This window comes from Falco biarmicus, chromosome 5, assembly GCF_023638135.1.
Source record: "Falco biarmicus isolate bFalBia1 chromosome 5, bFalBia1.pri, whole genome shotgun sequence".
Classification (NCBI taxonomy): domain Eukaryota; kingdom Metazoa; phylum Chordata; class Aves; order Falconiformes; family Falconidae; genus Falco; species Falco biarmicus.
Window position 1 is genome coordinate 21,168,671 of NC_079292.1, and position 13,973 is coordinate 21,182,643.

Genomic DNA, 13,973 nt, shown 5'->3' on the forward strand with positions numbered 1-13,973 from the left:
AGGCCCCGGTGGCCCAGACGCACGTCGCTCACGCTGCGGGAGAGGCTGGAGGCCACTGGCCAGGTGAGGCCGGCTTGGCCTCGAGCCCCAGCACAGCTGCGGCGGCCGCTGACTCAGCCAGGACCCCACCTGCCCCCCCCCCCAGCCGAGCCATGTGCTGAGCCGCACGGGCACCCGCTGGGGGGCTGACCCACAGACCCCCCCAACCCCACTGGGCCAGTCTTAAATAATGGGGCTCCACTTCCCCTCACCCCACAGGCACCCCAATTACTGCTCCCCCCCCACCAAGGACCAGAGCACCCTGTCTGGGAGCACCCCCAGACCCTCCCTCCTGCCCCCGCAGGCCATGGGGCTGCAGCCCCACCATACTCTGGGCGATCAGGTCGAGGGGGCTGTGACCACCCCAGCCTGGCCCAGGGCTGGGGGGCTTGGGGGGACCCCCAGGAGCTGTAGGTGAGAAGAGGATTCTTCCTCCAAAAAGCTCTTTATTAAAATATATTTATAGATTTTTACAACACCCTGTCGCTGACAAGGTAGGGGGTGCTGGGAGGGGAACAACGGCCCCTCCCTCCAGCCCTGCCCCAGAGGGTCCCAAACCACATGAACCCCCCTGGGAGAGGAGGGGGAGGGATGGGGGCACCCCCAAAAACCCAGGGGGATGACAATGGGGGCACCTCCAAAACCCAGGGAGGGGACAAGGGCTTGGTCCTTTCACGCCAGCAGGTCTCCCAATGGGACAGCACCCTGACCCCACGATGGGATGTGACACCAATGACACACACACCCACCCAACCACAGAGCAGCACCCATGTCAGGTCAGGGTGCCAGGGGTCTCAGCTCTCAAACCACTTGCTCCTCTTGGGTGTGGGGGCATCACTGCCCAGGATCTTCCTCTTGTATCGCTCCACCAGCTCGCTGAACCGGGCCTCGGAGCCCCCACCCTCCCGCCGCCGCTGCTTTGCCTGCAGGCAGAGGCCAGAGGGGAGGATGGGGGTCCCTGGACACCCCCACCCCACAGTGCCGAGCTGGGCAAAGCCAAAGTCCCTGAGCACTGCTGGGTGGTATGCAAGAGAAACAGGGGGGCCTAGGGGGTGCAGTAATGTGGGAGAAGCGACCCCACCACTCCCTGTTGCACCCCCTGATTAGAAGGATCTGACCCCAGACTAGCTGGGGGGGGGGCGGGGCACGCAAACCCCCCATCCCTACCTGGGTAGGGGCCTCCTTGCGCTTCTTCTGCCGCTGGACTTTGGCCTTGGGCTGCTTTGTGGGGAGGGGTTTCACCTTCCCCTTGTCACGCTTCCTGCGTGGGGCAGAGCAGAAGGGTGCCCGTGGGCACTAGGTACACCCATGGGTGCCACGCAGTACCCAAGGAGCTGCCCACCAGCACCCAAAGCCATGGTCCCCCAGGGAGGGAAGGGAGAAGCCAAGAGACACCAAGAGGAGCACCAAGGCTGGGGGACAAGGGGGTGTCCCCCCTGCTCTGCCCGTACCTGATTTTGGGCCCGCGGTGTGAGGGCAGCGCCAGCACCTTCTTCCTTGTGGTGCCGTCTGGCAGCTCCACCCGCTCCACCTGCGCCTCTGTGCGGAAGCCGGACCAGGGTACAGCCTCCTGTCCCCCCACCAGGGATCCGCAGGAACCCTTGGCTCCTTTGGAGAGGGATTTTTTCCTTCCCTGTTGCTTTTTAGGGGGTCCCGCTGGCTCAGCTACCCCGGCAGCAGCCTGTTCCTTCTCCACTGGCTTTGCTTTCAGCTTGAGCTGTGGGGGAACAGCAGGTCAGTGCCAGGAGCAGCCCCGGGGAGCAGAGACCCTCCAAGTGGGTGGCAAGGTGGGGGGACACACCTACCAGGCTGCGCTGGGCTCGCTGCTCCTTCAGCTTCAGCTTCCGACGATCCTCCAGCGAGAACTCCACAATGGGCCGCTGTGGGTGGAGCAAGGGGTGGGGGCAGGCTACGGTGATGGCAGGAGGCAGCCCCCCCAATAAGACCAGGAGCACCCACAAGACCCTGGAATTGCCCTGCTTGTGGCCCCAGGGGGCAAGTGCGGTGATGGGAAGAGCCCCACAGGGTGGGAGGGAAGTGGGGGAGACCCCATGGGGCTATAGGGTGATGGATGGGGGGGGGGGGAGAAACCTGCGAGGGGATGGGGGCAGACCCCATGGGGCCCTGTAGGGCAGAGGGAGGGGATGGGGACACCCCGGTGCTGGGGAGGGGGGCATTACGAGGGGTAAGGGTGCAGGGGGTGGTGAAAGGAAATAGGCTTTGCGGGGGGGCCATAAGGTGTAGGGTTTTGAGGGGGGCTGTGGGGATCCCACACAACAGGGTCATGAGTGAATCCCACACGAGGTCATGGGAGACAAGGGGGACTTGGAAAGAGGAGGACATGGTAGACCTCCTCCACCATCCCAGGGGTGGCCAGCCCCCACAAACCTCCCCCCTGCCCCAAGGGATGCACCCACCTTTTGGGGCCCGAAGAGGCGGGGGTTGTTGTTGATGCTCCGCAGGGCGGCCAGTGCCTGCTCGTGCTCCCCAAATTCCACGAAGGCGTAGCCCAGGGACTGCCCCTTGCCCCGCAGCTCCCGCATCACCCGGCACTGAGGGGGGGCACAGCATCGCCTTGCCAACCCACACCAAGGACCTCCAGCCACCACCAGGACCTGCAGGTCCACTGCACCCTGGGACACCTACCTCCTCTGCACCCCCAAACCCTCCCTGGAGGGAACATGACCAGGGGCACCCACTTGCTCTGCACCCTCAGCCACCCCCAAACAGGACACAGAATACAGGGGGACACAGCGGGGGGGGGGGGAAACAACACTGCCTCTGCACCTTTAGTCACCCCCAAACCCTCCCCGAAGAGGACATGGGGGGACATCCACTTGCTCTGCACCCCCAGCTACCCCAAAACCCACCCCAGAGGGAACAAGGGGTGCACTCCCACCTTCTCTGCACCCCCAAACCCATGCCAGAGGGGACACAGAGCACAAGGGGACACCGGAGCAGGGCAGGGCCGGGGGACACGCACCTCCTTGATGTGCACAGCCTTGCCCCTGCCAACCACCTGCAGCAGCAGGCGCCGGAGTCGGGTGCTGTCCACAGCCTTGGGCAGGTTGTGGACACAGAGCCGCGTGCGGGACACGAAGATGTTCTGGTCCCGCAGTTTCTGGTACTTGAGCTCCTCGAACTGGGAGAAACAAGGCTGTGAGTGAGGCCTGTACCCCCCTGGAACACCTGAGACGCTGTCCCCAAGCTGTCACAACCCCTGGGGTCTGCTCAAGGCTCACCCGTGCTCGCTTGGCCATGTCAGCATCACTCACACCCTCTGCAGCCTTTGTCCCAGCCCGGATCACTGCAGGGGGTGCAAGATGGGGGGTGTTGGCAAGGGGGTGGGCAGTGAGAAAGGCAGGCAGTGCCCAGGACACCCCCAGGGCCAGTACTCACAGCCTTCGCGGGCCAGGTAGAGGTTTCGGGTGCCCGTTGGCTTCTTCACCTTTTGCCCACGGAGTTTCTGGGCTTCCTCACGGCTCACAGCCAGGTCAATGCGGAGCAGCCGCCCATCCAGCCGCAGTCCCCCGCCCTGCAAAGGGGCACAGCTGGGGGTGTGGGGGGCAGCTAGGACCTCACACCACCCAGGCAGGGATCCCAGGGGCTGGAATCACCCCAGAGAGAGAGGGATAATGCCATAGGCATCCCCCAAACCTGCAGTGGAAGGGCTGCTACCATCCCCAAGCCCCCAGGGAGGTCCCTTGCTGCCCCGCTCACCTCACTCTCCTCCTGAGCAGCCTGCAGACATTTCTGGGCAGCTTCTTGTGTCAGGAACTGGGCAAAGGCACAGCCTGGGGATGGAGAAGGGCTCAACAAGGGGACAAGGACAGGAGGGGTGCCTGTGTCCCCCCGTGCAGAATGCCCCCCCTCCTGCTGCCTGTTACCTTTGGAGTGCTCTGTGTCAGGGTGCAGTACGATACGGACGTATTTGAGGTCCCCAAACTGCTGCAGCATCTCCCCCAGCGCCTCCTCCTCCGTATCGAAGGAGAGATTCCTGCCATTGCAGAGGACTGTCAGGGGCTGCCATGGCATGCAGCCCCCTTCCCCAGCATGCCCCCAGCCCAGATCCGTCAGCACAGTGCGGGGCGCCCCACTCTGCACCCCAAGAGCCCATGCCAGCCCTCATCCCAGTGCTCACCTGATGAAGACAGTCTTGCCCTCGCTCACGTCCGATGAGAGTTGCCGTGCCCTACCCTGCTGCTTCTTGGGCACAGCTCTCCCTGGAACTACAGAAGATCCAGTGGTTGGTGCCCTGTGGCTGCACTGCAGCAGCTCCCTGACCCCAGGAAAGCCCCCCAGCTGCTAACCCAATCGCCCCGCCTGCAGCAGCCCACCCTGCCAGATTCATCCACCCAGAGTGGCACAGACCTTCCTCCTCTTCTTCATCCTCCTCCTCATCTGAGTCTTCCTCCTGCTTGCTATCATCCTCGCTGCCTGCTTCATCATCATCATCCTCCTCCTCATCGCTGCTGTCCTTGGCTGCTGTCCCCTTCCCAGGCCTGTTACAGCCAGGGCAGAGCTGGCCTAGCCCCGCAATAGCCCTGAGCAGGGCTGGGGGGACAGGTCTCTGTCCAGGGGTCCCTCAGGGGGACAAGCCCAGGGCTCCATCCCAGAGCCCTGCAGCAGGGGGTCTGCACCCCACAGCAAGGTTGAGACCCCCAGGATCACCCCCATCCCCTCCCCGCTAGGAGAATCTTTTCCCTCACTCACCACCCTCGTGCCTGGGACAAGGAAGGCTTGATCTTAATCTTTCCAGCCATTTTTTTATCTTTCTTCTCTTCTTCTTCCTCCTCCTCCTCCTCTTCTTCCCCTTCCTCCTTTTCTTCCTCCTCTTCTTGTTCTTCCTCCTTCTTCTCAGCATCACCCACACTCTGCTCTTTGCCCTCCCTAGGTTCCTCCTCCTTGCTCTCTGTGGTGTGTGATAAAAAGGGATGAGAAGGGACAGTCACCCCCAGTGACCCACTCTAAGACCAGCAGTGGGGGCAACAGTTCCCCAGGCCGCCAGGTGGGGGGCACCCAGCCAGGCCCAGAGCCACACTAGGGGAGCCAGGACCCTCACCATCGGGCTGACTGCCCTGCATCGCCTGGTACTTGTCCTTGGCCACGGCCCAGTCTACCGCCACCGGCCGCCCTAGGGAAGCAAAGGGATGCGGGGGCACGCTGTCAGTGTTGCCCCTGGCAAACCAAGGCTGCCCAGGGAGTCTCCTGAAGCCCTCCAGGGAGGGGGAAAGAAGGAAGGGGGTCTCACCCCAGAGAGCCCCACTGCAGCAGGGGAAAAGGGGTAGAAACACAGCCAGACCTTTGATCTCCTTCATGTTCATCCCCCGGAGTGCCTTGGCTGCTTCCAGCATGTTCCCAAACTGCACAAAGGCGAATCCCCGCATCTTTCCATCTGCAAGAGCCAGGAGAGCTGCTCTGTGCCTGCCGACAGCTGCCCCTCCATGGCCAGGGCCAGCCTGTAAACACAGGGGGGGGCACCACCCCAAAAATGGTCCCCGGCAGGGGCTCACCTGGCTTCCTGGGGATGTTCACCTCCAGTACTGTGCCAAAGGGTGAGAAGAGAGACTTCAGGTTGTCCTCAGAGCACTGCAGAGGGACCAGCCAGGTGAGGGAAGGGGCTGGGGGGGGGGCCAGGAGCTAGCAGCACCTGCCAGGATGCTCCGTGGGGGCAGTCAGGGATGTGGCAATCCCTCCCTGCATCCCCTGGGGTCATGCCAGCCCCAGCTGGGGGCAGGATGTGGGGCTGGACCCCTGTACCTTGAAGCTGAGGTTGCGGATGATCAGCCGGGCTTTCCTGGAGGCAGCCCTGGGCTTCTTCAGTCTTTGGGGGACTGCGGCAGCGGCTTTGGGGGCCTCTGCAGCGTAAAGAGTGGGGACTCATGGACAGCACAGCCCAGGGATGGACCCAGGGCAGCTGCCAGTCCTTGAGAGTGCTGGCAGGGAAAAGGACCCCCAGCTCACCCACTGCTGCTTCCTCCTTCTGCTGTAGCTTCTTCCTCCCCTCCCTGAGCCTCTGCCGGGCCAGCGTCACGCTGAGCCGACGTGCACCAAGGACAGTGGCCTCCTGCAGAGCTCGCTGGGCATCCTCAGCCAAGGAGTAGGTGACGTAGCCAAAGCCACGACAGGTCTTGGTGCCTGGGGGCAGCAGGGAAAGCAGTGAGGCCCTGCAGCCCCCCCCCTCCCCCGTGCCTCCTCCCCAGCTGTCACGGTCAGGCCATTCCCATCCCTGGGGCCACACTCAGTCTCCAGCTGACCCCTGCAGGGCTCCTCCTGACTCCCCTGACAACCTGCGCCCTCCAACTCAGCCCCTCAAAATGCCCACCAGTCCCCCCTGCATCTTCTCCCAAACCTCACAGGCTCCCCCAACCTGCCTCTGCCCCCCGATCTCCTGTCCCAATCCCCAATACTCCAAATAATTAGTTCTCCTGACTACTCCCCTCATCCTGCACTCCAGCCCTGACCTCCACCTCCCAACATCCCCCCTTCCAGCCCTCTGCTCCATCCTGATCCCCCCAAATTCCTGCTCCCAAATGGGTCTGCTTCCAGTACACACATCTCTGCCCCCCCATAATTCCCATCCACCATGTGCCAGTCCGTCCCTCCCCAAAATCCTCCCAGCCCATGGCTTCGGGTGCCCCCATCCCCATCCCTGCCCCAGGCCTCCTCCATGATTCACAGACACACAGCCCCACACCCCCACACCCACCCCCCGAGCCCCAGGCTACACCAGACATCCCAGACCACAGACCCAGGCCCCTCTAGACCCCGGGCCCCGCCCAGGCTCCCCCAGGCCCCGGCCCCAGGCCTCAGCCCCACCAGACGCCGGTGCCTAGGCCCTCCCCCCGCCCCAGGCCTCGTCTTCCGGCTACCCCAAGCCCCGTCTAGCGACCCCCCCCGACCCTTCTCGGTGACCACGAAGCAGCGGCGGAGAGGCCCGAGGCGGCCGAAGAGACCCTCGAGGTCGGCAGCGGTGGCGGTGGCGGGCAGCCCCCGCACCAGCACGGTGCGGCCCGGCGCGGAGCCCCCGGCCGCCGCCATCGTGGGCACGCGCCGCGCGGTGGCTGCCGGGAGGCCGGCGGGGGCGGGGCCTGGCGGGGCGAGTGCCCCCTGGCGGCGCGGCGGGGAACCGCGGGGTCGGGTGGAACGGTTGGGGGGTGCCAGCTCAGGAGACGTGGCGCCGGGGGTCCCAGCCCAGAGAGCCGCGGTGGGGTACAGGGGGCCATCCCCGTGGCCGTGGGACAGGGAGCGGGGGTGTGTGTGTGTCTCCTCGCTGTGGGTTGCCCCAGGTGGGGAGGGATCGCGGGGGTCCCGCGGGGTCACACTCACATCCTTCACACGTGGCACTTTATTGGGTACACGGGCGGGCCGGGGGGGGGCCGGCCCCACATGTCCCCCCAGCGCTGGGGAGCCTTGGCAGACAGGGGTCCCCTGGGCACAAGGGGGGCTGGGGGGGGTCTCTGGCAAGTGGCATGTTGGGGGGCCAGTGATGTGGTGTGGGGCTGGGGGGGGGTCCCAGGCCATGGAGGGGGGATGGGGGATCTGTGGGGCACTTTGGGGGTCTGGCATGGGACTGGGGGGGCTTCAGGGCATGGCAGGGGGGAGACCGGGGACTGGGGGGGCTCAGCAACCTGGGAGGGGAGGGGGTCCCCAGATTTTCACCCGTATTTGAGGGTCTCGGGGACTTGCAGGGCAGATGGGGGGGCGCCAGGTTGCCACCTGTATTTGAGGGTCTCAAGGACATGGGAGGTCCCCAAGTTGTTACCTGTATGTAGGGGGTCCCAGGGACCAGGGGGGTCTGAGGGACTCTGGGGTGTCCCCAGGTTGTCACCCGTACTTGGGAGTTTCAGGGAGCTGGGGGTCTCAGGGAGCTGGGGGGGTGTCCCCCCAAGTTCTCACCCATACTTGGGGGTCACAGGGACTCGGGGGGCAGCTGGGGGTCTCTGGGGACTGCAGGCATCTGAGGGTCCTCGGTGTCTCCTGGGCATCACTGACTCGGGGGGGTCCCCTGGTCAGGTGGGGGCGGAGGGTCCCGGAGGCAGCGTGCTGGGTGGGCCAAGCTGGGCTCTGCGCTGCTCTCCCCGGGGCACTGCTGGCCTCGCTGGGGCTCCATGGCAGCCATAGGGACGCTGGGGGACACCCCGTGTCCTACAAGTCTATGGTGTCACTGCCCAGGCTGTGGCGGTTGGAGCTGGAGTCACCGGGGCGCTCAGGGACGCCCCCGGCTGCAGGGACCCCCCCACCAGGGTGTCCCCCCTGGGGCCGGGGGGCTGGGGGGGGGCAGGGGCTGCCCCCTGCCCAGCTCTGGGAGGGCCGCAGCACAGGGGCTGCCCGGGGGGGACCCCGCTGAGTAGGGCTGGGGTCTGGCACCGCCGCCAGCCCCCCCTGGGACAGTCCCTGGGCTGAGGGGCTGCCACCACCTCGCCGCCCCCGTGCCCCCGGGGACATCACAGACCACCCCCCCAAGGAGGCTGCACGCTGCAGGGGCCGGGGGCGGCCTGTGGGGGTGAGCCCCGGTGTGCTGGTGGTGCTGGGCTCCCGTGTGCCGGCGGTGCTGAGACCCGATGTGCTGGTTGTACTGAGATCTGGTGTAGCCGTTGTGCCAAGACCCGCTGTGCCGGCTGCACTGGGCCCCGGCACGGTGGTAGTGCTAAGCGCGGGTGTGCTGTCTGTGCCGAGGCTTGGTGTGCTGGTGGTGCTGAGCTCCAGGGTGCTGGTGGTGCTGAGCCCAGGTGTGCCAGTTGTGGTACACCCTGCTGTGCTGGTTGTATTAGGACTCAGTGTCGTGGTTGTGCCGAACCCTGATGCATTGGTTGCACTAATCCCTGCCATGCTAGCGGTGCCCATCCCTGGCGTGCCAGCTGTGCAGAGCCCCGTTATGCTGGTTGTGGTGAGCCCTTCTGTGCTGGTTGTGCCAAGACTTGGTGTCGCAGTTGTGCTGGTGGTGCCGATCCCTGGCAAGCCTGTTGTGCCGATCCCAGCCGTGCTGGTGGCACTGCTCCCTGCCGTGCCATCGGTGCCGATTCCCACTGTGCCAATGACGCTGATCCCTGCCACGGTGCCGTGACGGAAGATTCCGGGCCGGGCTCCCAGCGCCTCATCAATGCTGCGGCGCAGGTCAATGGGCGAGGGGGGCCGGTAGCCGGCTGTGGGGTCCCCGTCGGCCTCAGGGGGCTCAGGGTGGTCCCCACAGAGCGGCAGCGCCTCGGTGTCCCCCCGCGGCCTCAGGGCGCAGCCGTTGGGGGGCTCAGCAGGGGACTGCCGGGGAGGAGGGGCCACCACCAGTGCCAGCACAGCCAGGGGCAGCCCCATGGTGGCCTCGGCCAGGCGACAGCCCAGCTGCAGCCCCCACCACGCCCAGGGCCCGGGAGGGGGTGGCCCCCCCCAGCCCAGCACCTGCAGCGCCCCAAAAACCTGCAGCCCCGCACTCAGCACGGCCCCCAGTGCTGCCACCCCCACTGCCACCCCCCGCCCCCAGCCCCCCAGCCCCCCGCACCTTGCCCTGGGCTCCCCCCCCCCCGCCCCCCACCCCCACAGCAGGGCAGCACCCATAGGGTCAGGGCAGCCACCAGGCCAGCAAAGAGCCCCCGCGGCAGCAGCAGCAGCCCCGGCAGCCGGCCCAGCATCGCCACTGCCAGCACAGTGCCCAGCACCCCCGCCACGTGCAGCACTCCCAGTGCCACCACGGCGGGGGTCCGGCAGCGAGAGGGGGAGCGCAGGGCCAGCACCAGCCCCCAGCCCAGGCATGGGAAAGGCAGCTCGAAGAGGAGGCGCGCAGCGGTGGGGGGCAGGCGGCCATGCTGCTCGTAGGCGTCGAAGAAGAGGGGGAAGGCGCGGGCAGCCCCCGCTGCTGCCAACAGCCCCCCCAGCAGCCGGGCAGCAGGTGGCCGACTGCAGGGACCCCCCAGTAGCACCACGATTCCCAGTAGTCCCAGTAGAGCGAAAAGGCATCCGATCCCGTAGATGTGGGCCTCCCAGGCCAGGCCCCAGGTGGCGGTGGCCACGGACCAGCTGGTCTGCAGGGCCACGAAGTGGGGGGGCCAGGAGAGGGGAGTGGCGGGGGCACCCTGGGGATCTGGTCCCCCTGAGCCGCAGGTGGAGCCCTGGGTGCAGGCAGAGGCGGCGGCCGAGGGGGGCACGGTGCCCCGGGGGGGCTGGCGGCCAGGGGGGTGGGCTGTAGGGGAGGAGAGGGGTCAGGGTGGGAGGGCAGCATGTGCACCACTCCCCTCCATGTGCACCCCACATCACTCATGCCCCACGCATGCTTAGCACCCCCGTTTTCCCTCCTGTGCCCCACCATGTCATGCACACCCACAGGCTCCCCAAGCTCCCCCCCCCCCCCATCACACCAGACACTGTGGGAGTGTCAGGATCCCCCCACCTCCCCCAGGACCCCCCCTCACCTGGCTCAGCACCGCTGCCAGCCTGATCCTGCTCCTGGGACCCGTTGCCCCCCGGCACCTCGTGGCCGACCCTGGGGGGCGCCGTGGGCACCAGAAACCCTGAGGGGAGGACATACACGTTTGGGGCTCCCTCAGTATGGGGGGGCCATGCCGGGGGACTCCAGCCCACCTCAGCTGTGGCACTCACCAGCAGCACTGAGTTTGCTGGCCAGCTCCGAGATGCCGGCCTTGATGCCAGGGATGAGCGGGATGGGGCGGCGGGGGCTGGGGTGGGCCCACAGGAGGCTGGTGGGGGGCACGGCACCCCCTGGCCCCACTTCAGGCTCCAGCCCTGCCGTCAGGTCAATGGCGATGTCCAGCTCCAGCTCCTTGTCCTGCTCCCCAGCCAGGGATGCCGGGGGGGTTGTGCTGGCACGGAGAGGAGGGCCCCCCCACCCCCCCACTTCCTCCGGGGGGACCCCAGAGCCCGGCTCATCCCTGGAGTCAGGCCAGCCCAAGCCTGATGGCAGCAGGGTCGGGGGCACAGGGGTCCCAGTAGTGCCAGGGGGCAGTGGATAGGGGGGTGCTGGGGGGGCAGAGGGGGCGGCGGGGCGGGGGTTGCCCTGGCTTCGCACCTTGATCTTGAAGTTGAGGCCGAGGTTGAGGGAGAGGACAGGGGCTTCACTGCGGGGTGCGGGGGGGTCCCGGTGCTGTCCCCAGGGGTCCTGGGAGGCTGGTGGGTGCTGTGGGGGGCGGCGGGGCAGCAGTGAGGGGGGCCAGGCACAGCAGGGCCAGCAGCAGGTGAGGGGCTGCCCCCAGCCCCATGGGGGACATCTGGGACAGTGGCACAGTGGGAGCAGCGCTGTGAAGAAGGGCAGAGGGCACAGTTACACCAGCACCAACATCATACCCAGCACATGGTGCACAGCCAGCCCCACAGCACATGGCACACGCCATGGCACATGGCACACCCCACAGCACAGCCAGCCCCGCAGCACAGCCAGCTCCACGGCACACCCCACAGCTCAGCCAGCCAGCCGCAGGACAACCCAGCCAGCCCCATGGCACACAGCCAGCCCCACAGCACAGGCAACCCCATAGCACACCCAGCCCCAAGGCACCATGGAGCTCAGCCAGCCTCAAAGCACCTATACAGCCCCACGGCACCATCCCAGCCCCGGTGTCCCCTGCAGGATGGTGACATGCCCATGTCAACGGCAGCTGGCGTGGCTCTGCTGGGGGGCCATGTCTGGGGACACCGGCAAGGCAGGATGGGGACAGGAGCATCCCTGGGGACAGGCAGCCTGCCCGCGCCATGCCCTGCCTGCGCCAGCAGCCCCTGCCCAAACCGGATCGGGCAGAACAGGGCGCACCGGGTCCCACCGACACCCCGTGGCTCAGGTCCCCCCCCAGGCAGAGCACTGCCCGGCGTGGGTGGCCCCAGCACCCGCCACCCCCCGGGGCTGAGGGTAGGGCAGGCAGTGTGGGCGCTGGGGAGGGGGGCGTCATGGCTTGTCCCGCCACTCTTGTCCCGCCATGCTCCTGCCACCCCCAGGGCATGTGGTGGCACAGGGGGACAGGGGGCACATGGAGCAGGCCCCCACCCTCAGGCTGCTGAAGGGGGGGGCTTGTCCCCTAAGCCGGGGCCACCCGAGGGAGTGGAGTGCCCCCCCAACCTGGTGCCAGGGCCCTAATCTTTGTGACAAAGCCTGTCTCCACGGTGTCACATCGGGGCACATCAGAGCAGTGGCAGCGCAGCAGGGACGGATGCGATGTGACAGGGGCTCACGGGGCACACGGGGACCTGTCATTTCTGCCACCCACTGTTGCCAACGCACCCCAGCACTGCCAGCACAGGGGCTGCCCCCCAGCCCCCAGCACCCCGCTGCCCTCCTTGGTGCTGGTCCCCCGGGTGTTGCATGCTGGGTCAAACTCAACACGCACCCCAGCATGGCACCCATGGGTGACCCCCTCCCCCACACCACTTCCCCCAGGTGTGCACATGCATGTGGTGGGGGAAGCGCAGCACCTCCCATGCACGCGGCATCGCATGACCCTGAGCCAGCCTGGCCATGCACACGCACACAGAGCCCAGACCATGCATATCCCTGTGCACATGCCTATGCACACCCCCGTGCACACCCCAGCTGTGCACACACCCCTTGCACACCTGTATGCACACCCCAGCTGCACACACCCCCTTGCACACCCCGACTGTGCACACCCCCACCCATGCACACCCCCTTTGCACGCCCCAGCTGTGCACACCCCCTGCACCCCTCCCACCTGTTCCCCCACCTGCCCAGCTCAGTGAGCGTGTGCGGGTGTGCAGGCGTGGGTGTGCATGACATCGTGTGTGAGCACGTGTGCATGAGCCAGCCTGCGTGGGGGTGTGATGGGGGCTCTGTGTGTGCGCACTGCTTGCCTCAGCCCGAAGTGCTGCCGCTTCAGCATGGGATGCACACACACGCTCACACACTCGCCCCCAGCTCTGCTACACCCACTTGCACACCTGGCACACTTGGGTCCCACACAGCCCCGCTGCCCCAGCACCTCCTAAGCGCACCCGAGCCCCCTGCTCACCAGCACCCCACCACTCCAGGCAGCCAGGACCCCGGCACCCCAGCATCCCTGTGCCCCTGCACCCTGGTAGCCCAACAACCCTCCACCCTGCACACCCCTGCAACGTGCAACGTGAGCACTCCACCACCCAGCACCCCAACACCCTGCACCCACACACCAGGCACCTCGGGTACCCAAGCAACCTGCACCCCAGCACCCCAGGCATCACAGCATCTTGCACCCCAGCACCAGGAACCCCGGGCACCCCAGCACCCAGCATCCCAGGCACCTCAGCACCCTGCACCCCAGCACCTCCGCACAGGGCACCTCCGCACACCGCAACCCAGCACCCCCGCACTGAGCACCCCGCGTACCCCTGCACCCTGCACCCCAGCACCTCCGCACAGGGCACCTCCGCACACCGCAACCCAGCACCCCCGCACTGAGCACCCCGGGCACCCCAGCCCCCTGCACCCCAGCACCCCGAGCACTCTCTCACCGGGCACCCTGGGCACCCCAGCACCATGCACGCCAGCACCCCGGGCACCCCGGCACCCCCAGTCCCCTGGGCTCGGCCCCCCCCGCCCGGCCCCGCCCGCACCCACCGGCCTCCGCCGCGGCTCTGGCCCCGGCCCGGCCCCGCTCCGCGGCACCGGCACCTCCGGCAGCACCGGCAGCACCGGCAGCGGCAGAGCAGCGGCGGGCGGGGCGGGCGCGGGCTGCACCCCCCCTCCTCCTCCTCTCCACACCCCCCTCCTCTCCAAACCTCCCCCCTCCTCCTCCTCCTCCGCCCCCGGCCCTGCCGCCACGGCCGCGGGCACCGGGAGCCGCCCGGCTCGGCTCGGCCCGGCCCGGCTCGCTCCCACTGGCACACGGACACTGCACGTGGCATGGAAGCACTGCTCCCACTGCTTCCACTGCTCACGCTGCTCACACTGCACACAGCGCTCAGTTTGCACACGCTGCTCACAATGCACACACTGCTCACAC

At 67.2% G+C, this 13,973-nt stretch overlaps 2 protein-coding genes across 2 annotated transcripts; both read right to left on the reverse strand.

The window, feature by feature from the left end:
• Window positions 1–465: 465 nt before the first annotated feature.
• RBM28 (RNA binding motif protein 28) lies at window positions 466–7,114 on the reverse strand. Its single transcript, XM_056341635.1, has 19 exons — window positions 6,942–7,114; window positions 6,004–6,177; window positions 5,800–5,897; window positions 5,553–5,628; window positions 5,342–5,434; window positions 5,102–5,173; window positions 4,753–4,951; window positions 4,411–4,541; window positions 4,181–4,262; window positions 3,927–4,036; window positions 3,760–3,833; window positions 3,439–3,574; window positions 3,282–3,346; window positions 3,023–3,181; window positions 2,457–2,591; window positions 1,845–1,919; window positions 1,491–1,756; window positions 1,207–1,300; window positions 466–962 (listed from the first exon to the last, which is right to left on the reverse strand). The coding sequence occupies exons 1-19, from the start codon at window positions 7,078–7,080 to the stop codon at window positions 834–836; spliced, it is 2,307 nt and encodes a 768-aa protein (XP_056197610.1). The 5' UTR covers window positions 7,081–7,114; the 3' UTR covers window positions 466–833.
• A 583-nt stretch (window positions 7,115–7,697) lies between these two features.
• On the reverse strand, window positions 7,698–13,664 carry PRRT4 (proline rich transmembrane protein 4; the record flags this gene model as incomplete). The annotated part of the gene is made up of 6 exons (XM_056339720.1): window positions 7,698–7,804; window positions 8,961–9,378; window positions 9,588–10,213; window positions 10,443–10,541; window positions 10,630–11,283; window positions 13,589–13,664. Coding segments are annotated over 6 exons (1,980 nt in total), but the record flags the coding sequence as incomplete, so codon positions are not given.
• Between the last annotated feature and the right edge of the window lie 309 nt (window positions 13,665–13,973).